Raw genomic sequence first — 23,150 nt, 5'->3', positions numbered from 1 at the left:
ATGTACTTCCCCATCGAATTAGGACTCATCCTCAACACGCCAATGACAAACTTCAGTTCCTGGAAACCATTTGTAAGCCCTCTTCTGTGTAGGTCAAAGGTTGTAGACGAATGGAAAACGAGGTGGGTAACTGTGTTTTTAGGTAAACAATTTGACATTTCAGACTGATGTTTTGAGCATAAGACCAGGGTTTTATTTGCTGCCGCAAGCATGGAGATGCTTGAATACAAATGTTTGAACGTAAAACACAGATCAGTTTGATCTTTACACACATTTATAAACCTCAAGAATATGACGAAACCAACAAAGCATGTGGAAGATTTGAGTTTACAGATAGAAAGAACGCCACATATATGACTGCTTTAACTCCGGATATATATGAAGACAACATTGAAAAAATTCACCCTCTTTCTAACCTTGCGTACGTTACATTGAATTTCTATATTTGGTCTTTGCTGTTGCAGTTTTGACCCTCAAGGAAAGAAGTCACAAGGGAAATTTCTAAAGTGTGATGCCGCCCTTGTTTAACAAAACTAAAGTTGACACTTTCTCTGCTTACTAATACCAGGGTTCCCACTTTGCTACATCTTGCGCAAATGCAGAATTTACGTGGCAAAAAAATATGCAACGTTTGAACTGATGTTCACAACGTCGCGCCATCTAAACCCGACTAAAATAACATCTGCTTATTCTTCAGATTCCGTTACATGCCTTAAACACGCCGTGGGAACCCTGCGATCGACACGTCCGTGTCGTTTGGTGCAATATGAAACAAGGCATATTCTGGATTATTGTACATGAAAGCGCATTTAAAGCATGAATGTACTTTCCCAGATGTACGAACTCGAATACAACTTTAAGATGAACAGCATGCTGGCGTCACATTCCCATTCGAATTCAACCAACCACCATTCTCCATAAAGCGTCTGTTTTGTGCAAATACTCCTGTTGAAAAATAAAAACGCCTCGAATATAAGGCTCCAATGGCATTCGAATAAGAAACGAGTACTTTCAATGAGTGTTTTCAATTCTCAAACATTTTCCCTTTGCTAAATCGAGAAAAACAAACCGAACACGACCCTAAAAATATGGCTTCACCTAGATGACGGCAGGAGTGGATACAACTAGACTTATATAAAATGAAAGGAAACGTTTAAAGCAACAGAAACAAATGTCAGTCGTTTTAGTCCTGACGGCAGGATTGTGCCCACAGTAGCCGTTCTGGAGTCACGTCCACGTTCCGCTGATGTAACAGATGCTTGTGGTTCAGTAACCGGTCTTTGGTGGTTCCATGTAGGCGGGGTTGTACGCCGGTTGAGTCGAGCTGTAGTCTGTCAGTGGGGGCGGGTGAGCAAAACCAGGCTGAACGGGTGGTTGGATGGGGTACGAGGCCTGACCGCCATCAAACGCTGCCTGGCTGTAGGGAGCAGGATATCCTGGACCGCCTGTGAACACAGTTGTAGTTTATTTTTAAGAGGTCAAGGGATTCAAATGAACCGGAAATGCAAGCTGGCGGGTGTGTCTGAAGAGCTTACCAGCCTCCTGATATGGTGGCGGGGGTCCTGCTATGTATGGTTGTCCCTGATATGGTCCGGTTGGCATGGTGGGTCCACCATAAGCCGGCTGACCACCATAAGCCGGCTGACCTTTGTATCCAGGCTGAGGGGCCACGGGCTGGTATGGTGGGTACTGACCGGCCGGCACGACGGGTTGCTGAGGGTATTGTGCGCTTACGACTGTGTGCGTTGTTGTCGTCACTATGGCTGTAAAGACGGAAACATGAGATGAATAAGAAGCAATTGTGATGGGTTTATGTAAATAAGATCGCTTATAAACGTTTAGTTATAAATTATTTAAATGAATCACAGACGTCTTGTGAGCGTCTTGCGACATGTAATACCCATGTGCAATCGGCTTCCTGAATCCACTTTGTTAATGACCCGCATTCACGAGCGATTCCCCCCTCATGGTTGCTGTAGACACAGTGAGTCAGCCTGGGTGGGGAATCCCAGAATGCTCCAGTGTTCACTTTTTCCACCGCACGGAGCCAAGCGACTCGCATTCCTGTGTTTGTATCATAGACTGTGAGGTCAGACAAAAGTCTTAACCTGCAGTTAATGCTATAAAAAAATCTGCCCTTAAATAATTTCAAGAAAATGCAAGAGTGCTAAAAATAGACTTTTTAAAAATAAATTATTAAACAAAGAAGCACCGGAGGGGTGAAAGTATGCTGACGCAACTGTGAACCGTCACATGATTGACACCCACCCAACACGTTTATTCAAGTGTGCTATTAGTGTACTTTTAAACTAAATTAAGTCTGCTTTTAGACTGTTTATGTACTTCTCTGGAAGCACACGTTGATTAACAAAAAATGATAATAAATACATAAATATTACAAATAATGTAATAAATAATAACCAAAAGTAAAAAACGTAGTAAATAAGTAATTAAATAAAAAATTATGGAAGAGTAATATTTAATAAAATAAAACGTAGGCCAGTTTAGTCAAAGTAAAATTAAACTAGTACACTTACACGTATACTAATACTAGTACCTACTAAAATACATGAACTTTGCTTTAGAATACTTAATCAAACGAACTTGAAGTATACTTCTTTTTTAAAGGGCCCTAACCTTCTTTACAAAGGCCACAAAAGTGTAACGCTTTAAAAACGTTTGGCAAACGTAAAAGTAAAAACATACTCATGACAACGTCGTATACGATATACAAAAAAAGTGTCTAAACACAAATGCTTGGTGATAATGCTTCCATTATCTAGTAAATATCAGTTCATGTTCCTCTTATGTTTCCCAGCATGATTTTCAAAACCAGTTTACGCATTTGCTTACATTTGATTAGTGACCTAAAATAAGCACACCGTTTTGGATGTTGGGAGCGTGCATACTTACGTCTGGGTTTCCTGCACATTTTGTAGAGACAGCAGCAGGGACAGACGCAGCAGACGATGAAGAGGATGACGAAGATTACGATCGCCGCCACCGTCACGCCCACGGCGATAGGCTTGAAGTCATTGCTGCTGGCGATTTAGCAAAAAACAATGGTAAATTATTCCGAAAACATTTTTTTGTGCACAGTTGGTTTACAGAGGAGATGTTTTATCTGTTGATTGAGGAAGTGGGGGGGGGGCTTTAATAATTTCCTTTTTAGGGCCATACATCCTGTTCTGTGGGCTTTCCCAAACTCGTGCAATACACACAGTTTTGTCCATATTTTATGATTAGTAATGAAAAAAATTTTCCTCTATTTGGACACATTTTCAGTGGCAAACAATTCCAAGAAAGGTAAACTATCAAGAACGTAAAAACTTACAAAAAACAGTCATCTTGCGCATCCTCGGTGAGTATCTCCAGTGGGTTGGAGCAGCAGTATCTGTTGTTGCAGTTTCCACAGCAGAACTGCATGAGCCTGCAGTCAATGGACGGTTTGAAGATGCCATTGCTTGTCATGTAGCTTTGACAATCATTATCAGCTAAACAAAGCCAAAAGAGAGAGAAATGTCATATCATCGCTGTTCTTTTTCAGGAAATGGAAAAACACTGTACTTTTTAAATTATTATAAAACGGTGTTGTCAAAGTTGACAAGCACTTTTTAATGCTTTTTATTGGTTAGATATTTACAAAACCCAGTGACAAAGGCGACCAATAATCGTGATTTACGGCTAAAAATAAAAATCACAAAATATGGAGATACAAGGTTTCAGAAGGACAGCAGCGATATTGTATAAAGAACAGAGAATTACATAATAATTGTTCAGGCTGTGTCGCGTCACTTGTCGCGAGCGTATTTTCAAGATTTGTGGTGTGGAGAAATGAATCACTGTTTTAAAACTTGGCTATTACAGTTTCATACACACATGAATACACAAAATTTACATAAATCGTTCGGAAATAACCAAAATTACATATTTATTAACTAATGGTATACAATAACTTTACAAAGTTAACCCTTATGAGAATTCATACTGATTTTATTGTAGTTAAAGTATAGCAAGTATGTTTTTATTTGTATTTTTGAGCCATTTGTTGCCATAGTTTTAGGACAATTGACAACAGCGAGACAACATGTGTGGTTTTGCAATAAATAACATCATTAACTATGGTTACTGTAGTAAAATCTCGGCTTATTTTCTCAGAAGTAGAAGATTATTACTACTAACCGTAACTAATGTAAAAACATTAAAAAAAAACACATTTCAAATCAGACATAAAAAGCTTGGTTTTGGATAACAACGAGAATCGTGTTTATACAAATTATAGTGCGCTATGCAATGTGAGTTTACGCAGGACATCCGGATGATTATTTAAAAGAAATAGTTAAAAGCACGCTATGTTTTAACACGCTAACGTGCGCGTTTTCCCTTGTTTGTCCGGACAGATCCAGCCAGCTGCTGGTACTTATTTACGCGGAGAACGCCCAATAAACAAGTAAGTTTATACTCTAGAAAGCGTTTAGTTGGATCCTTCACAATGCCCGTCTCTCTTACCGACTGTCGTCGTGAATAAAGCCGCACACAGGAGCAGAAGAACCGGGACGGCGGAGGCCATAGCGCAGCGTTTCCCCTTCACTAGAGCGCTGAGTGCGGATGGTGTAATATGAGACGACGCCTACAGCGCACCGACGTGTCTGCGTGAAATCCTTCCGTGGGCTTCAGGAACAAAGACCTGTCACGGGTGTCATTAATGTTTAACTCGGGACGAGGCCGGTGAAATCTAGACTCGAAAGTCTAGAAATACGAGGGTAAACCGTTTCCGTAAATAAAATCACAAAGAAACGTGCGGAAACGCTATCGGACCGCAACTGAGACACAAAGCCCCTCCCATTCTGGATGTTATTTGGGATAAAGGAAAACGAAAGCAAGACCTTCTTGGAAATATACAACTTTATGGAGATATTTTTAAAGGTTTAATTATGAAACGCGTGCTTTTCCTAAATCATGAGTGTTTATTAAAAATTAAGCGAAAGATATATAAACCGTCATTGTTTATTGGTTTTGATGGAAATATAGTGCCCTCTAGAGGTTTTTACTGGTAACTACTGTGTTGAGTATATCTCAGAGAAACCGTCGCAGAAATGACGAGGGTTTATGAAGTTTCATTGTTTTCAGTTTTCAGTCCGTTTTAATTTATATATATACACATTTTTAAATCAATTAGCAAACCATGTATGATATAATGTGTTTAAAAAGAAAATACATTTGTCCTTCCTTTTCTTTATTTATCAGGTTTACATTATGTCATAAACAAGAAGATCTTTTCCTCCCCATTAATGATATATGTGGGGAAACTACGTAAAAAAACTAACAACTATAATAAATATAAATAAATGACAAAATTGCTCGCGTTTAAAGTCCCAGTGAAATGACAATGCCTATTTTTTCATGAAATATTGCAGCGTTTATTGTAAATAGTTTTTCAATGTGGGTCATTCTCTTTTTAAAATTCATGTGCCTTCATAATCTTCAATCCAAATCTGAACATTCACTTCCTTCTTGTAATGACTAGCCATCTTAAATGACGTATGTTAGACGGCTTGGGCGGAGCATCCGTTAACTCCTCCCGTTCAACTGTCAGTCTAGTGCCAGTTCCATTTCAAAATGCAACGGCTGATTTTATACATCCAATCAAATTGCACAGAAAGACGAAAGCCACGCCCACTATTTTTCTCATTAGAAATTCCATTTCACTCGGAAATGCGTCGAAATACTGAAGTAAAAACGATCACAATGTATGATTTTAACAATGAATGTTTTTGATCATCAATCGCGAGCTTGGGTACTATACAAAGCGCGAGCACACCTGCACTTGAGCTACGCGTGCGCATGAGTCTTACAGTAATGGCGCAAATCTGAGGTAATTAATGCGCTTCCTTTTACTTTACAAAAAATGAGATATGTTAAATGAGTCTTTGTTAAAAGTTGAACAACATTAATTAAATGAATGTAAGTGTAATATATAGAACCCCAATAGGATTGACGTTTCACACAATAAATATAAAAAAGTCGCTTAAAATGTTTCAATGTTCTGTTTTTTTACCACAGTAAATTTCAATTTAGATTCATTAGTTTAAGGGAGCTTAACAAGTGTTACTCAATAATAATATTTAAACAACCAGAAAGTGTCAAAAACGTTTGCAAATGTAAAAAAAATAATAAAGATTAGTAGATTAGTATTTTATTGTAAAATTTGATAATACATTGTTGGGAAAAAAACACCTTACAATATATGTCAGCATAGGCTTGTTTATTACAGTATCATGGTCAAAAATGTAACTGTATAGTTAAAAACACCCACTTCATCGTCCAGTGATATAACTATTTTACAAAAGATAAAGCACAGCACAGCTTACACAGCTTACAATCAAATGAAATCAAGTTTATGAAATGAGTTTACAGGTTAAAAACCTTCGATTTTAGAAAGCAAAATAGCCGAGTGATCCATTCATTTATCTTAGCCAAAAAATGTAACAAAAAAGTGCAAAACAATAGGAAAAGAATCCCAAGGCTTTAAGAAACCAGAAACAAGGCTCTGTTACATTGATATACATTTATTCTGTAAAAGCGTGTATGCACATTTCATATAGTTTATTATCGTATTTTATTTTATGAGAAATGTGTATGGTTTTTTTCCATTTTGAAGTCTATTGTTATATTGTTTTAACGGTCCAATGTGTGGATTTTAGTGGCATCTAGCGGTGAGGTTGTGAATTGCAACCAACATCTCAGTCCACTGCTCACCCCCTCCCTTTCGAAGCACTACGGTGGCTGACACAGGACAAACATGTCGTCACGTTTTCACATCTTTGCCAAAGTCTCAGAGCAGTTTGTCTGTTTAGGGCTACTGTAGAAACAACATGGCGAGTTCCATGTAAGGGGACCCGCGATGCATGTTGATATAAATAATTCATTCTAAGATAATAAAAACATAACGCTTCATTATGTAAGGTCTTTATATACCTCTGAAGACATAGTTATGTACATTATATTGCATTTCTGTCAATAGATCCTCCAAAAGTACACAATGGACCTTTAAGTGGAACTCAAACTGTTGGTCAGGCAACCACTATAGTAGTTAATCCAGTGAATGACAACGGTTTGAATATCTCACCATTAGGCAATTTGTATTGCAAATAAAACAAAATGATTCATGAATAACAAGGAAAATAATATGTGCAATTTTATATTTAATAAATTTTTATTCGTTTGGTCAGATTATACCTATCTATGTGGGTCCTGAAATAAAGTTTTGGAACTGCGGTTTTAAGTAACACAATAAATTAGTTCATTAAATAATAAAAACACTTGCGAGCCAAACAGCGATGTTGTTTTGAAAGAGAGAGTCTCAGCCAACTGACTATGAGAAGCAATAACGTGACCGTGTCACTTTAAGGCATATTCATAGTGATGCAGGAAAGTGCCTAGTCCTCCATAATCCAGAGATGACTGATGTGATAGACGTCTGTGGTTTAGTAACCGCAGTTTGGTGACTGCATGTTGTAGGCTGGCTGATTCAAGGCGTCTGTTAGTAGCGGGTAAGCGAAACCTTCCTGAGCAGGTGTGTGTATCAGGTACGAGGGCTGACCGGGGCCTGCTGGAAAACAGAGGACATTCATTTGACCAATTGAGTTTCTTACTCTTCCTGCTTCAAGTAATAGTAACGGTCCCATATTGGCTGGATATGCTTCAAGGCATGTTGGCGATTCTTACCGACTGTATGATATGGGGGTGGGGGTTCCGCAACATATGGCTGTGTCTGATAATGTCCGGCTGGCATGGGTTGCCCTGCATAAGCCGGCTGTGTTGGCACAGGCTGGTATGCTGGGTACTGACCTCCCTGTACCATGGGCGGCTGCATAGCGCATTGTGTATTTACGACTGTAGTTGTTGTTGTTCCTACCACAGCTGTGTGAAGAATCAAAGTTAAAAATGCAGATAAACGCCATATACAGAAGAACACCGAAACTTAAAGGGACAGTTCACCCAAAAATCACCCTCAGAGAGTATTAGTAACCGAGCAGATCTCGCCCCCATTTACTGCCATAGAAGGGAAAATAAATACTATGGGAGTCAAGGGGGGGGCAAGATCTGCTCGGTTACTGACATTCTTCCAAAAATCTACCTTTGAGTTTAGCATAACAAAGACATTTATACAGGTTTGGAACAATCTGAGGGTGAGCAAATGAAGACAGAATTTTCATTTTTGTGTGAACTGTCCCTTTAAGGCTGATTCACGCTGGTCCAACAAACGGCAACAAACACCAACATTCTAAATTCCCATTGACATTGATCCAACAAACGTTACAAATATTTCAACCATCCGAAATAATGTGTCCTCTCATTTCCATTCCAATATGAAGCTTTTTCTTAATCTGCCATTATATTGATGCACAAGAACATTGTAAAGAATCAAATTCAGCGTCACTCAGATTTATTTCAATATGTAAGAGTGGTAACTTACGTCTTGGATTTTCGCAGCAACACGAGCAGCAGCAGCAGCAACAGATGATGATCACAACGAAGACGATGCCAATCCCCGCTATTGTCAAGCCAATGGCAGCGCTGCCCATGGTTTTGCTTGCGGACAGGTAAGCATTAGAAACGCATTTTAAAACTTTGATTTCCAAACCCATATTTTTATATTTGGCATTTGTACAAACTGACTGAAAGTGCATTTAGGATTTCATACATTAGTCAAGTGTTTCCTGGGAACCGAACCTATGATTGCGGCTTTGCTGGCAGCAAAAACAAACGTTTGTGTTTCAAAGGAGAAGTTCTGCAACTTTGCATGCTAAGAAATGTGGAAAAATAACATGTGTTGTCTCGTTGCATTCACGTTGACTTTACAAATGTGAATGTTATAGTGTTGTTCAACCGAACCCTTCAGCATGTTCAGGTTTAATAAGAAACGCGAATTATAAGACCACCGCGTACAACAGGAAGTGACTGCTAAAATCGCAGTCATGGTAATGCACTGTGCAACATGCAACTGAAGCGACCACAAGTTCTCTATAGGAAGTAGTGGGCAGGATAATGCAACACCCAATGCAATGGAATCTTCTAAAAATTCATTATTTGGTGTTTTAATTTGTTCACCGGCTTCACAGTAACCTTTTAAAAGAAACATTGAATGAAATACGGATATTAAAGTATATTGATTTATAACTGATGATGAAACTAAATGACTAATGATGGAACATGCGGATCATAAAAGTGGTTCTTATACCACTACGACCATATGACAGCTTCAACAGACCAGAAATGAATTTTTAATGCTATTATTTCATTTTTGTCATTTTGGAGTTTGACAGCACTATTCACTTTCATTACACTAAGATTATATAGTGGCAAGAACATTCAAAAATACACGTACATCTCATTTTTCCTACAGGAACTAACTTAAGGAACACTCATGAAATAAAGCTTCTTACACAATGCAGGTGACTTGAGCGCTGTCAGATAAGCGGGATGGTTCTTTCGAGCAGCAGTATCTGTTCTCACAAGTCCCACAGCAGAACTGAAAAAACATGCAGTTTTCACGGTACTTATAAGTGCCGCCACTGGTTGTGTAGCTTAAGCAATCATCAGCTAAAAAAAACAAAACACAAATATAAAATACATAAAAGACCAAATGAACAAGATGATTACATTTTAAGACCCTTAGTTTGGATCCTAACATTGAATCCATTTAAATAGCATGCTTTCATTTGGTGAATATGAATACATCCGTATGAATTAAAAGCGTGTATAAGTACTCTAAAACTTACCAGCTGTCACGTGGAATAAAACCCCAGCCAGGAGCACATGAAGCAGAACTCTGGAGGCCATCGCACTTCAACACTTCACTGACATCTGATGATCTCTAACGGGGTCGTCAAATCACACTTGCAAAGACTCATGAATATTCATTTGGTGTGTGAAACCAATCAACACTTTTCTGTTGCACAATGTATAACAGCATGCAGATTCATCGACTTCCCCTCCCATTCAAGAAACCGGTACTTTACTGGTAAAACGAAACAGAAAGTGTAACATGTATCATAGTTTTTTTAATGCGTACACCTAAAAAAGAAAAGAAACCAATAGACAAAATTCCATCTGTGGCCTGTAGTCGAATAAACTCAGGGTTGCAATGCAGACGGGCTTTGATACTCATCGACTTTCTCGGTCAACTTGGGCTTTAAAGGGATAGTTCACGCAAAAATGAAATTTCGGCTTTTACTCACCCTCTGGTCATATCAAACCTGTATGACTTTCTTTCTTCTGCAGAACACAATAGAAGATATTTCGAAGAATGTAACCGAGTCCTAAAGCTACGATCCACACACGTGCACATGAAAAATAGATATTTACTATAGTAACCATTGTTTTACCAGTAACAAATATGGTATAGCAAGTGGTTATCAATCTAAAAAAAATGGTACTTTTACTATACTAAAAAAACTCTTTGAATTTGCACTAAAATCTACGTAGAATTATGGAGAGACACACATTGTTTCTCACTTCTGTCACTTACAGGTTTCATACAATAATCCATAATCATGCTTTACTCAAACTCAAAGATGAGCTTTTATGTTTCTAGCAGACATTCTGCAGCTTGGACAAACAACCTTCGCTGCCTCTGTGATTTAGTTGTATTCAAATAGACTTATTTTACTACAGTTTACTAGAGGAAATACTAGAGTATACTAGTTTTTATCATCCGGGTGGTATGCTTCGAAAAACCAGAAAGTGTCCAGAAACATTTGCAAATGTAATGTAAATGTCACTTGGATGTATTTTATTAATGCGGTTACATTGATGCAGAGGATTTTGAAATACGTTGTTTGAAAAACCTGTAAATCAGTAGTACTGTTATATGTGAGTATAGAATAAAAAAAAGATATTTTGAAGAATGTTGGTGACCAAACAACACTGGTCCCCGTTGACTATCATTGTATGGACACAAAACCACTGAGACATTTCTCTAAATATCTTCTTTTGTGTTACACTGAAGAATATAGTCATATACAGATTTTGAATGATGTGAAGGTGAATAAACGAACAGAATTTTTATTTTTGAGTGAACTGTCCCTTTAACGCTAAATACGGTAACACTGAACTTAAAGTGACAGTTCACTAAAAAATGTCAAATCTGTCATCATTTACATCACATTACCCTCGTGTCATTTTACACCTGTATGGCTTTCTTTCTTCCGCAGAACACAAAAGAAGATATTTCGAAGAACGTTGGTAACTGTGTTACCCATTTACTTGTATTGGTTTTGTGTCCATACAATAGAAGTGAATGGGTACCGTCGTTGTTCCTTTCCAATACAAGGGCTCATATGTATTTATTTTTACAAGGAAACTGTCATTATGTTTGCAGGATAACGTCAGATTTCGATTTGTAAGAGTAGAAACTTACTGTACATCTTCATTCTCTGTGCTTGTTGCAGGGACACCAGCCCTGACACCAGCAACCGTTAAACCAGATTGACAGATTGATGGCAAACCAGGTCCCCACTATTATCAACCACATGACATTGTGGCTAAGATCTTTGCTTCTAGAACAAATAAGAACGTTTTAGAAGTTTTAGGAACCCCCTAAAAACCCAACTTCTCAGTTTTATTCAAATTGATGTATGTGAGCTTTCTTTATCTGAAAACTTAAGCTTTAAATGAAAAGCAAGCTATTCGACCACTGTGCACAACAGGAAGTGACTGCTTGCAGCAAGGTACCATTTAGCCACATGTAGCTAAATAAAGGTGACCACAGGTTCTAATAAACACTGCTGTACAAAAACCAGAGTGAGGCCTCACGTCACAGACCTCGCATATCAGACATCGCCCCAGAGACCTCACACAAGAGACCTCACTCCAGAGAATCGCCCACAGACCTCACGCCAGAGACCTCACACAGTAGACCTCACGTCACAGACCTCAGATATCTCCCCAGAGATCTCACACAAGAAACCCCACGCCACAGACCTCACTCCAGAGACTCGCTTTACAGACCTCACACTGTAGGCCTCACATTACAGACCTCACACATCAGACATCGCCCCAGAGACCTCACACTGTAGGCCTCACGTCACAGACCTCGCATATCAGACATCGCCCCAGAGACCTCACACAAGGGACCTCATGCCACAGGCCTCACTCCGGAGACTCGCTCCACAGACCAGAGTCAATATTCTTTAAAATTAGGACAAACTTTGCTTGCTTGATATTAACAGTAATCTTTCAATAGAAACATTGGGATGAAATAGAAATATCCCATTGAAAAACATATTAAAGTGATATTCCACTCTAACATTGGGTCAAAAATGTACTTTCCCTCATGTTATTCCTAAGTGGAACTTCGAAGTGGATTTATCACTCATTTTTTATATGATGAAAGTGAATGGGTAAAGTGGACCTGGTCCTACAGCTACAACCGTATGTCAGCATTGTGTCATGCATTTCACTTTCATAAATCAAGAAATAAGACTTAGGACAAACCACAGGTGTCTTGAGAGGCATCAGTTAAAAGTACTTTGGATGCGAGCGGCATCATTTTGTATTTTGACAGCACCATTCACTTTCATGATATTGAGATTATATAGTGGCAAAACCTTTCAAAAATATACATAACATTTCACTCTTCCTACAGAAAATAACTTACATATACAAAACAAACCATACAAGACCCTTAGATGGGATCTTAAAGTCCCCGTGAACCGGAAGTTGCGATCGTTTTTACTTCCGTATTCGGACACGTTTCCTAGAAAATGAGTGGGCGTGGCTTGTTTTTTTTCACTGCGAATTGATTGGATGTGTAAAAACAGCTGTTGCATTGATTTTGAAATGAAACTGGCAGCAGACTGACAGTTGAAGGGGAGGAGTTAACGGAGTTTACGTCATTCAAGCCATCTAATTTACGTCATTTGAGATGGATAGTCGTTACAGGGCGGAAGAGCATTTTCAGATTTTAACTGAAGATTATGAGGGTACGAGTTTTAAAAGGAAAATGACCCACATTGATAAGATACTTACTATAAACGCTGCAACATTTCATGAAAAACTAAGAAATTTCATTTTTATTTTGACATTTAATAGGCAAATATTCATAACTTTATTGAGTTGTTAATTTAATAAGAATTGCTAAAAAAACGATATTCATTAAGTGTTTTTACATTATTTTAAAACTGTATGTAAATACTCTGCAGCCATTGGACAAACTCATATAATAACATTTAAAGCATGTCTTTTTATTTTCGCTTACCAGTTGTCACATGGAATAAAACCCCAGTCAAGAACAGATGAAGCAGAACTCTGGAGGCCATTTCACAGCTTCTACACTAACACATTTCTATCTTCTGATGATATATACAAGGTTGTCAAATTCTACAGAAGTGCTGCTCATGAATATTAATGAGGTGGGTGTCAGTATGATGTAATACAGTAGAGCAGCTATAGGATTAATCAGCTTCCCTTCGCATTCAAGAAACTGCTTGCATGAAACCCGGGACAACCAACTTAACCTGAATTTTTTTATTTAAACGTGTATATCCGAGAAAAAAAACAATACACACTTGTGAAACATTGACTCTCAGAACAGAGGATGCAAACCTTGGCATTGCGAGTGCCATGCTCTAACCACTGAGCCACAGGAAAGCTATAAACGCTAGTTCAATGCAACTATAATACTGAACAATAACATCTTAATTCTAAACACAACTGCGCAATTCACATCGCATCACAATCTCTCAATTAAGAATTTCGTAACATAAGGTTGTGATTTAGTAACTGGTCTTTGATGATTCTACGTAAACAGGATTGAAGGCTGGTGGTGGGGTGTAGTCTGTGGGGACCTGGTTTTGAGCAACACCCGATGGAGCTGGTGGATATACGGGATGCTGATCGCTGATGTATGGAGGCTGAGTGTTAGGAACTGGATATCCTGCTGGAAACAAAGGACAATGTGAACTTTACTCAGCTTCAACAACTTCTGCTTTTATTTTTCAGGTCTGCCTGAAGCTCCTACCAGCCTCCTGATACTGATAAGGTGGTGGGGGTCTTGGCACACATGGCTGTCCCTGAAATGGTCCAGTTGGCACGGGTTGGGTGCCGTACTCCAGGTTATTCGGCAGCGGTTGGAATGGTGGGTACAGACCTCCATTAATGACAATCTGCTGCGGAAGGAAATGTGTTCCCATCATAGCTGCGTATGAATCAAAGGCATCACAACGTTAAGGACGAATGAACCGGATGAGGCTTTTACATTTTTGTAGGAAGATGAATCAGACACTTACGTGTTGGGTTTCGACACTTCTTATAGAGAATGCAGCAGGGACAGACCCAACAGACGAGGAACAGGACGGAGAAGACTATCAACCCTACTATGGTCGCAATGATAGCAATGGTCGTCACATCGTCGTCGCTTTTAGGTGGAGGTTTAATAAGATTTTCAAAGATTTTCCTTTAAAAAAAATAGAGGAAACACAATTTTATGTGGAAAAAATGACATTATTTATTTATCATAAATGAGAAATGTAATGTAAATCCTTACGAAAAACAGTTCTTTTGTGCTTCTTTGCTTAATTTTTTCTGCGGATCAGAGCAGCAGTATCGGTCATCGCAGGTCCCACAACAGAACCTAACATTCCACTGAACCGGGTAAGCACAAATAACAGTGAGCTTGTTTTCACCGCTGCTGGTTGAGTGGAAACTACATGCATAATCAGCTGAACAAAGCAAACAACAAAAGAATTACTGAATATTTGTTCTATTGCATATTTTTATGTTATTCTATTATACAATATGAAAATTTGGAAAGAAATGACTTAGTGACCCATTTAAATATATGAACTAATATGACGTCTATTTGATGTCTGCATTTACATCTGCAAGACATATACATCTAGGAGACGTCTGCTGTCAGATGTCTGTAAGATGTTTATGATTTAGAATGGATGTAAAACAGCTCTTTCTAAGATGTTTAGCAGATGTTTTCCAGGGCTGGTATTCATGAAAAGCCTTAGTGCAAAGAGTTGCTCCTAGTGATAAAAATCTAAGAAAATTCTTAGAAATGTGGGCGTTTCCCCTTAAAATTACAGAAAAGATCCTAGTAAAGAAAAAGTCATTCATAAAGCACCTTAACCCTCAATGGGTTCGTGAACAGGAAGTTGCGATCGTTTTTACTTCCGCATTCTGACACATTTCGAAGTGAAAAGGAATTTCAAAGGAGAAAATTGATAATTGTAATTCCATGATAATTGAAATTCACGCTGGACAGTTATGTCGTGAATGTAATGTCATTTACTAAGAGATATTATTCTTTGTACTATATTTGCATATATTATTTGTATTATGTGTGAAACAAAAAAAAGGAGAAAATTAGTGGGCGTGGGTTTCGTTTTTCACTGCGAATTGATTGGATGTGTAAAATCACACTTTTTTTAGTCTACTTTAAATTATATGCACTTCTGCTCGTGTATTGTGTAAAGACAAAGAAAAAAAACGTTTAAAAGAAAATATTTACGTACTTGTAATCCATCTTTTAAGAAAGTCTAAAATTTAACCGTGAACACATGGTACGGAAACTCGCGCGTGCTGCATAAACGCGTCGAAAAAACGATCCCAACTGAAACTCAAGAATAATTTCAGTTGCGTGAAATTACCGAACGCTGAAACGTGCAGGATTGCAAATTTCGTGTTAGACTGGCCATGCGTTGGGAAAGCGTTGTTTCAAGCGGACAAACACGCGATAAACACGCTTCAACTTTAACAAACTGCTTTTTACTCACCTGATGTCACCGCAAATAAAACCGCGAACAGGATCGAAAATACCGCGGCGGGAGAGGCCATTGCGGAGCTCTCGGTGGGTTCACCTCGAGGGTACAGTTACGCGCTCGTGAGGCACGTGGAGTCGAGGCCAGGTGCCCCTCCCATTCAAGAAACTACGCACTGAAAGTAATGCAAGTGCCACCCTTGAATTCTGAAACGTACTTATTTTATTAACTAGATCTGACAGTCCTATGCAAGACATCAGATGATACACAAATACATATATACAGACAGAAAAACAGACACAGCATGTCTGAGACAAACACCCACTGGTCTCCATATGCACAACAACACTCAATAGAAATAAATGATCAAACAAACCATTTTTCAATTTTTACTACATTTAAAGTGAACTTGGCTTTGCACAAACGATTGTGTAAAATAAACCAATACACGCATTCTTCGGCCATCTTAAGGTTTGCGATCTTAAAATGTCTCGGTACCAACCAAGGGTTGTTTTTGTATTAAAAACAATGAAAATGGCTGATCCCAAGCAACTCTAGACTGGCAATTGGCCCATTTAGTAACATCACACGTTTTTTTTTTGTACGTTTGGTCATGTTGATGGACAGATGATCTCAAACAACCAATCGATAAAGCTGAAGAACAATATTTCAATCAGCACTGATAATGAGTTGTCTGGTATAGTTGTTCATCTCCTGAAGTGAGATGTGTTAGCATTTTTTAGTCCTCGAGTGGCTGATTTAATTGTTCGATATTAACAAAACAACTGTCTGTATCATCAGCTTCTGTTTTTCACATCATTCATTGACGCTTGGCTTTGTACGGCCGCGAGCGCTTCCGTCGATCAGGTTTGCGTTGTTTGTGCAGTCGCCCGATGCTGACGCCCTGCCGTCGACGTACAGAGATGTTCTGTTCCACTAGACTTGCTAACATACCTGAAGAGCATCAGAGAAATAGAGAGAAGCAAAAAAAGAGGGAACGTCTGATTAACGCTTTTGGTGGAGAGGTGGACAAGATTATACAAAGAGACGGTTTATACCTTCTTGTGCCAGCATTGAGATGAAGGTGCAGATAAACTCGTCGTAGTTGTGAGTTCTTCTTTGGTCATCGATCTGAAAAGAACAACAGCGTTACTATATTTCTCTTGCTATAGATACCCACCGAGAGCTCCGCAATGGCCTCTCCCACCGCGGTATTTTCGATCCTGCCGCGGCCCCCCCAAAAGTCACCTGCCCCCCATTGGCCCCCCAACCAGAATGAGATTTTCATCGGACACACACGCCTGGCCCGAAGTTAACTTCCGGTCTGTATTTGGTTATAACCATATCTTTTATAATTAATTTATATTCATATTTTACAGTACTTTAATTGTATTCAATTCAATTCAATTAAAACTTCTAAATAGTTATTGATTCTTACCAGAAGTTAAGTTTGGGCCACATAACATTTGTTTGAAACGGTCTATAGATATTTTAAAAACAAATCATATTTAGATGTCATTTTTCCTTTTTTATGTAAGGAAGCTAGTGTGAGAACATTTTATTTAGAGGGAAAAAAAGTAAAAGTCTTTTAGTCTTATACTTGCCTTGTATTTTTTCCTTTTTTCTACTTCCTCTTTCAGACACACTTCATAGTTGGTGATGTCCGCTTCCACGTACTTCAACAATGCCAATAACTCCTAAGATGGAAACGCAATAAACCTTTACATTATTGAAACATTATTAAAAAAACTTGCCGCTACAATTAATTGAGAAGAAAAATGACTTACGATGTCTACGATGTTCTATATCAAAATTAAATATGTTTTCGCATAAAACAAGCAAAATATCCTATTAGTTATTCAAGTTTCAATTTAATTAAATTCAAGTTTATTGTTCTTACCCCATTGGAAGGTCATTTTTGTCATAGGTATATAAAATACTAGATCACTACAATACTACATCGCCATCGTCAATCCTCTCTGCTCAAGTCAAACAACTTAAAAAATAAAATAAATCTCTAGTAATAGCGATCATGAAATAAAACCACGCAGAAAGTTTTCGGTCTTACTTTTGGCGTGTATTTTTCTCCAGCAGGTTTGCTGTTGTTCTCCAGCTTAACGGCCGCCAGGTTCTCAATGTCGGGTTTGACGTCCTCTGGTTCTTTGGCGTCTTCCTGTTTCACCTCCACTGATGGTCCCTTTCCCCCCTCTCCTGCTGCACCGGGCACCTCCTCCTTCTCCATTTTCTCCACCCCAACTTCTTTTTTCAACCCTTCCACCGTTTCTGTGGGTTACATTCATTCATGCATTCAAGCATTTATAACACATTTGGGGTAGGTATTATAAATACAAATGTTTTGCAAATGCATATATACGCGTGTACCTGTAGGTGGCAGAGAGTATATGAGTCCATCCTCCTGCAGGCGCAGTAACGTCGAGTTCACTACCACCCCCAAGTCCCGAACGGCACGGTTGTGACGCGCGTCTAACCTGAGCAGCCCCTCCTCCTCCCCTCCAAACAGCACGCGACTCAGGTGGGACGCCACGGGGCTGGAGGGTCGCGTCGCGGCCTGCGATCGTGCCGGCGAGCGCAGCGGCGAGTTGAACGCGCTGCCGATCTCTGACGCTGTGTCCGTGCTTTCGTTACTCGGTGTGGGCGATGGCTGGCAAGCGGAGGTGATGCTGATTCCGCCCGTCCTGCCCTCGGTGCGCACGTTCAGAGGCGTGGAACCCGTCGTCAAGGCGTCCTTCCTCTGGGCTTCCTTCTTCAGTTTCTCAGCTAAAACGCTGAGCGCTAGAGGTCCCTCCATACCCTTAACCCCGCCCACTCCGGTGCGGCCCACTGCTCGGGGGCGGAGACTCGTCTTCCGGCGGAACCTATAGATTACACGCACAAGGGATGAAGCCACAAAACTTCTCACAAAAAAGAAAACATTTTGATTCAATTTGTCGATGCAGAGAGAGTTCACACACCTGCTGGAGGCACTTGTAGAGCTGCACTCCTCTTCTTCAGCGTCATAGTCGTCCTCATCGTCTGAATAAGGAGGCTGGGTGGGACCGGATGCACGTGTACGACCGACACCCGCAGCGAGGTCCTCCTCTTCCTGTCCATCAACAAAAACACACATCAACAAGAACATCAGGAACAACATATTCGCCCAACTGTTGACTTTACATGTTTCTTATTCAAAAATATTTTGACCTGTAGTTATAAATAATGGCTTGACGTTGTGATGTTGACATAAAAACGACAAAGATTTCATATACCAACAAACTCGTCCACTTATTGTCTTGTTTTGTCTCACCTGCATAGGAGACTTGGCATAGTTGTGGTTGTCTAGAAAGGCTGGTAGACGCTGGACGATGGGGTTGGGACTGGGGGCAGGCAGAGGGGCTGGCGGTGGAGCGCCCCCTGTGGGCAGGGCAGGAGGTTTAGCCGTGGTTTTGACTTTTCCAGCAGTGCCCGGTATAGCAGCGGCACCACCTTCCTGAGTTTCTAAAATCGAAAGAAAAAGTGATTGTTAGATCCAGTTTTACTTCCTGGATTTCATAAATGTTCTAAGAAAAAGAAACAACGTCAATACATCACTGGAACAGAAGCAACCGATCTGGGGTACCTGTGGGCGGAGTCTGCTCAGTATCCAACGGCACTGGTACGTCTGGCCCCTCCTTCTTTTTCACAGCGGGTGACATGTCTTCTGAAGACGAGGAGTCTTGTTGTTTACGGTCTTGGGCCGACTCTTGTTGGGACATCCGAATCACCTGTAGTTTTTCCACGGGTGTGGAGGAACTCGGTTAGAATTTAGCACAACAGACAGATTTTATTCAGAGGAATAAATGTTCACACTCACTTTCTTCTCTCTAACCTGCTGGAGCGCTTCTAGAACAATCTGCCTGTTTCGTTTCAGGACGTCCAGCTTGGACTCGTATTTTATCCTGCGGTCAGGCACCACCGCCATCAGATTGAAACGGATGTCATGGTACGGCTCTCTGAGAGGGTGAGGAGAAAATCTATATAATCCAGCAGTTTGATGATATTTATATATTTGCTAATACAGTTCCTGCAAAATGCCCATAATTTAAACCATAATCTCATTTCAATCAGGACATTTTCTGCCAGTTTTACATTTTAATTATTTGATTTTTATGAATTAAAATATAGATATTATAAAACCTTTGATAAATGCCACACAGTGATTTTCACGAATAAGTAATGACAAAGATGTTGCACTATATGTTTTAGGTTATGAAATATGTATTTATAATTTACATTACCCCGCATTTGCAAGTCCTATTCTCTCCATTATAACGCGTCTGGCTTTATCCGTCCACTCCTCGTCCTCTCCCCACGGCCCTGAGCAAGAGAGAGGGAAATAAAGTTTCGTTCTCTGTCTGATCAGTAAATTTATATTTTATGAGTTTAAATTCTCACCGTGGTCAATGGGGTACACCTTCAGTCCATCCAACTCAAAAAGCCTGTCTTTGATCGGCACGTAACTGACGAAGTGAAACGCCTCCATCGTTCGGACGGCGCTGATGCCGTTCTGTTTTTCCGGCAGGTGCCGTGGCTCCGGTCTGTGTGGAAATTAAAAAACGATTAAAAAAACTAACTAGATAATTGCAAGATCAAATCATTTTAGTTAGCAGGCTTTAATAAATTGTTGTTTTACAATGAAACATTTACACCTGACAATACCTTGCGTGGCTGTTGTGGGCTTTCGCCAGCTCAGGGGCGTTTCCGATGGCGTAACCTTTGCTCTGAGAAAATAAAGATACGCTTTCAAACATGGTGGAGAAAGTGTAATGCGGGTATTTGCATATGGAATGAGTGGAGAAAGTGTGTTGTCTGTGTGTATATACTGTAACTGACCTCAGGACTGAAGCCTTTGGTGAATGCTTTCATGCGACTCAAAGTGGTTCCCAACTCTACACCGCTGCAGTTCAGAAGCACACTGAGAAGGGCGTGAGTGGCGCAGGAGTTTGGTATCAACTGTACAGAAAAAAGAATAATAATTCAAGTTCATTTACTTCACTTGAAGGGTTTATACATGAACTGAAAACCAAGGTACAGAATATAGTTGGCTCTTGGACAAATATTAATAACTATATTACATTTACAATATTATTTATATGATAAAATGCTATGTATATGTGGTGTGTATGTATAAGTGCCCAAATAATTCTGGAAAGTAGACGAAATGAATGAACATCAAACACAGAAGACTCACTTGGTGAGCAAAAAACATGTCATTAACTATCTCATCATCAATAACAGAGGTTTCGTCCACCAGCGTGGAGACTTTACGCCGGGATCTTCGCTCTTCGATCCACTTGAATAGGAAGATGAAGCCGTACACAGGACTGAGAAGGAGAAACGATACAGAAGAACTTTATATATCAGCCACATTAGTCTATGCAAGATTTAGGTACACTGACGTAAGTTCACCTTTACATTTTACATTTACATTTAGTCATTTAGCAGACGCTTTCATCCAAAGCGACTTACAAAGAGTTCAGGGAGCAATAAGCATTATGTCATACCTTTGACATTTGTTCTGCAGGTCATAGATCTCTTCCACCTGAACACCTTTCACACCTGTGTACAAACAGCAACCACAGTTAAAAACACTATTTTCACCTTGTTCTAATATCAAATATATAGTAATGACTGCCATGAAAGCAATATGCATTTATGTAATGACAACAATAACTGTCGACTCACCAAAGTCCTCCACCAAGAGTGTGAATAACCCTATAAAAATATAAAATACGTAAGAAAAACAGTATTATATTTATACATCTCGATCTGAAATAATGAAACACGGTTGACTTCTTATACGTTTCTGTAAACAGAAAATCCATGAAACAAATCTACAAATTCAACTCTATACTATAGAAATAAACTGTGAGATGATAGGTTGAATTACAGCATATAATATTATGTTTGCTTATTATGAGTCTGATACACTGAGTTATTTCGTAATGATTGACATAAGTCTGACTATGTAAAGACTCACCCGGGTCACTTTCTAACTCCAGCCAGCCTTTGTTCATTTTTGCAGATATCAGGCTCACCGAATACCGCGTTAAATCATCCACCAATCCATAACGTTAGCGAAAATGTGTACAAATCATTTGTTAATATACATTCGAGCCATCTTTGGACGATTTGGACGGCTAGTAAACACAAAGAGCAGAGCCGTCGGCGGTGTTGACGTCATTTAGCTGCGACATGAGCCTGCGTGTAATACAACGAAGAGACGCTAGGTGGCTCTGCACTCCCGAGCCCGCCATTATAAAATGTAATTTCATAATGAATTATCATTCATTGTTTTATCTGTTTTTGTTAAACTATATCTCTACTTGGGTTTAAATTGCTGTTTTATAAGATTTATGTCTAGATATAATTTATTATAATAATCAAGATTAACTTTTTGCCAGTTACTGTAGGTTTACGTATACCGGAATTTAGTGTACTGTGACAGAGAAATATACGGAGCCCGTCTGGTCACCCCTCGGAGAAAAAAAAACAAGACCCGCAAATCCGTGGCCACAGTTTCGTAATTCGTTCCCTCAGTTTACAAAACCGTGCTCTCGGATTAATAAACTGTACCCACGAGTTTACAATCCGTGCTCTCGGTTTTGTAAACCGTCCCCTCAGTTTTTGAAATCTGTGCCCACGAATTCATAATCTGTGCCCACGCTTTCGCAATCCGTGCGCACGGTTTTGCAAACTGTAGCCTACTCGCGGAAAGCCTCTGTCTGTCAACAGAACAAGCTCCTTCCTACAGGAACATTAACCAATATTGTATACTGTTTTATATATAAATTGTCCTAATGTGTTTACACACGAGCGCGTGGCGCATATAAAGCATGCGTTCATTGCTGCGTTTCACTGGCATAAAGTTGGTTTGACATTAAACTTTCGTGAATTTAGGGACCATCTCTAAAGTACACATTAAAATACCTTTTTCCAACTTCAATGGCATTTAAAGGGAATGACTTAAACCCACAAGACTAACTGTACAGTGTTCATGTGTGTGTCAGATATAATGCACACCTTTTAGATTATTTATATATATTATAATAAACAGTTAAATCAAATGCAAATATTCCTATGTGTTTCACTGCTGTATGGGCTCATACATAAATATACACATTTTAAAGCTCAATAGCATTTAAAGGGAATGACTTCCCTGACTAACTGTAAAGTGTTCATGTGTGTGTGAGATAGAATGCACACCTTTTAGATTATTGATATGTATTAAAATAAACCGTCAAATCACATGCAAACATTCCTATGTGTATAATGGTCTCATACACAAATATACCATTATTTAAAGCTCAATAGCAATACGTATAGGAATATGTACATATG

The 23,150-nt window shown here is 39.3% G+C and overlaps 3 protein-coding genes across 4 annotated transcripts; all 3 read right to left on the bottom strand.

The window, feature by feature from the left end:
• Nucleotides 1-151: 151 nt before the first annotated feature.
• LOC130549269 (uncharacterized) lies at nucleotides 152-9,917 on the bottom strand. The gene is made up of 10 exons (XM_057326490.1): nucleotides 9,786-9,917; nucleotides 9,450-9,606; nucleotides 8,480-8,595; nucleotides 7,729-7,923; nucleotides 7,491-7,612; nucleotides 4,510-4,630; nucleotides 3,335-3,494; nucleotides 2,914-3,041; nucleotides 1,536-1,763; nucleotides 152-1,445 (listed from the first exon to the last, which is right to left on the bottom strand). Exons 1-10 carry the CDS (start codon nucleotides 9,844-9,846, stop codon nucleotides 1,267-1,269), a joined length of 1,467 nt encoding a protein of 488 aa, XP_057182473.1. The 5' UTR covers nucleotides 9,847-9,917; the 3' UTR covers nucleotides 152-1,266.
• A 3,330-nt stretch (nucleotides 9,918-13,247) lies between these two features.
• LOC130548692 (protein shisa-5-like) lies at nucleotides 13,248-15,925 on the bottom strand. Of its 2 annotated transcripts, none has more exons than XM_057325626.1 (5): nucleotides 15,789-15,925; nucleotides 14,552-14,726; nucleotides 14,295-14,461; nucleotides 14,027-14,203; nucleotides 13,248-13,945 (listed from the first exon to the last, which is right to left on the bottom strand). In XM_057325626.1, exons 1-5 carry the CDS (start codon nucleotides 15,847-15,849, stop codon nucleotides 13,782-13,784), a joined length of 744 nt encoding a protein of 247 aa, XP_057181609.1. In that variant the 5' UTR covers nucleotides 15,850-15,925; the 3' UTR covers nucleotides 13,248-13,781. The 2 variants fall into 2 exon arrangements, with proteins under 2 accessions (XP_057181609.1, XP_057181610.1); XM_057325627.1 differs by having other exon boundaries at nucleotides 13,248-13,942.
• A 101-nt stretch (nucleotides 15,926-16,026) lies between these two features.
• On the bottom strand, nucleotides 16,027-21,992 carry bap1 (BRCA1 associated protein-1 (ubiquitin carboxy-terminal hydrolase)). The gene is made up of 17 exons (XM_057325625.1): nucleotides 21,790-21,992; nucleotides 21,495-21,524; nucleotides 21,314-21,368; nucleotides 21,001-21,133; nucleotides 20,643-20,762; nucleotides 20,469-20,530; nucleotides 20,205-20,347; nucleotides 20,048-20,126; nucleotides 19,624-19,762; nucleotides 19,390-19,534; nucleotides 19,078-19,268; nucleotides 18,746-18,876; nucleotides 18,156-18,649; nucleotides 17,842-18,056; nucleotides 17,378-17,470; nucleotides 16,832-16,904; nucleotides 16,027-16,727 (listed from the first exon to the last, which is right to left on the bottom strand). Exons 1-17 carry the CDS (start codon nucleotides 21,824-21,826, stop codon nucleotides 16,594-16,596), a joined length of 2,274 nt encoding a protein of 757 aa, XP_057181608.1. The 5' UTR covers nucleotides 21,827-21,992; the 3' UTR covers nucleotides 16,027-16,593.
• Nucleotides 21,993-23,150: the final 1,158 nt, after the last annotated feature.

The sequence above is a fragment of the Triplophysa rosa genome, linkage group LG25 (genome assembly GCF_024868665.1).
Source record: "Triplophysa rosa linkage group LG25, Trosa_1v2, whole genome shotgun sequence".
Taxonomy (NCBI): Eukaryota; Metazoa; Chordata; class Actinopteri; order Cypriniformes; family Nemacheilidae; genus Triplophysa; species Triplophysa rosa.
This window is presented reverse-complemented; position numbering and strand designations above follow the sequence as displayed.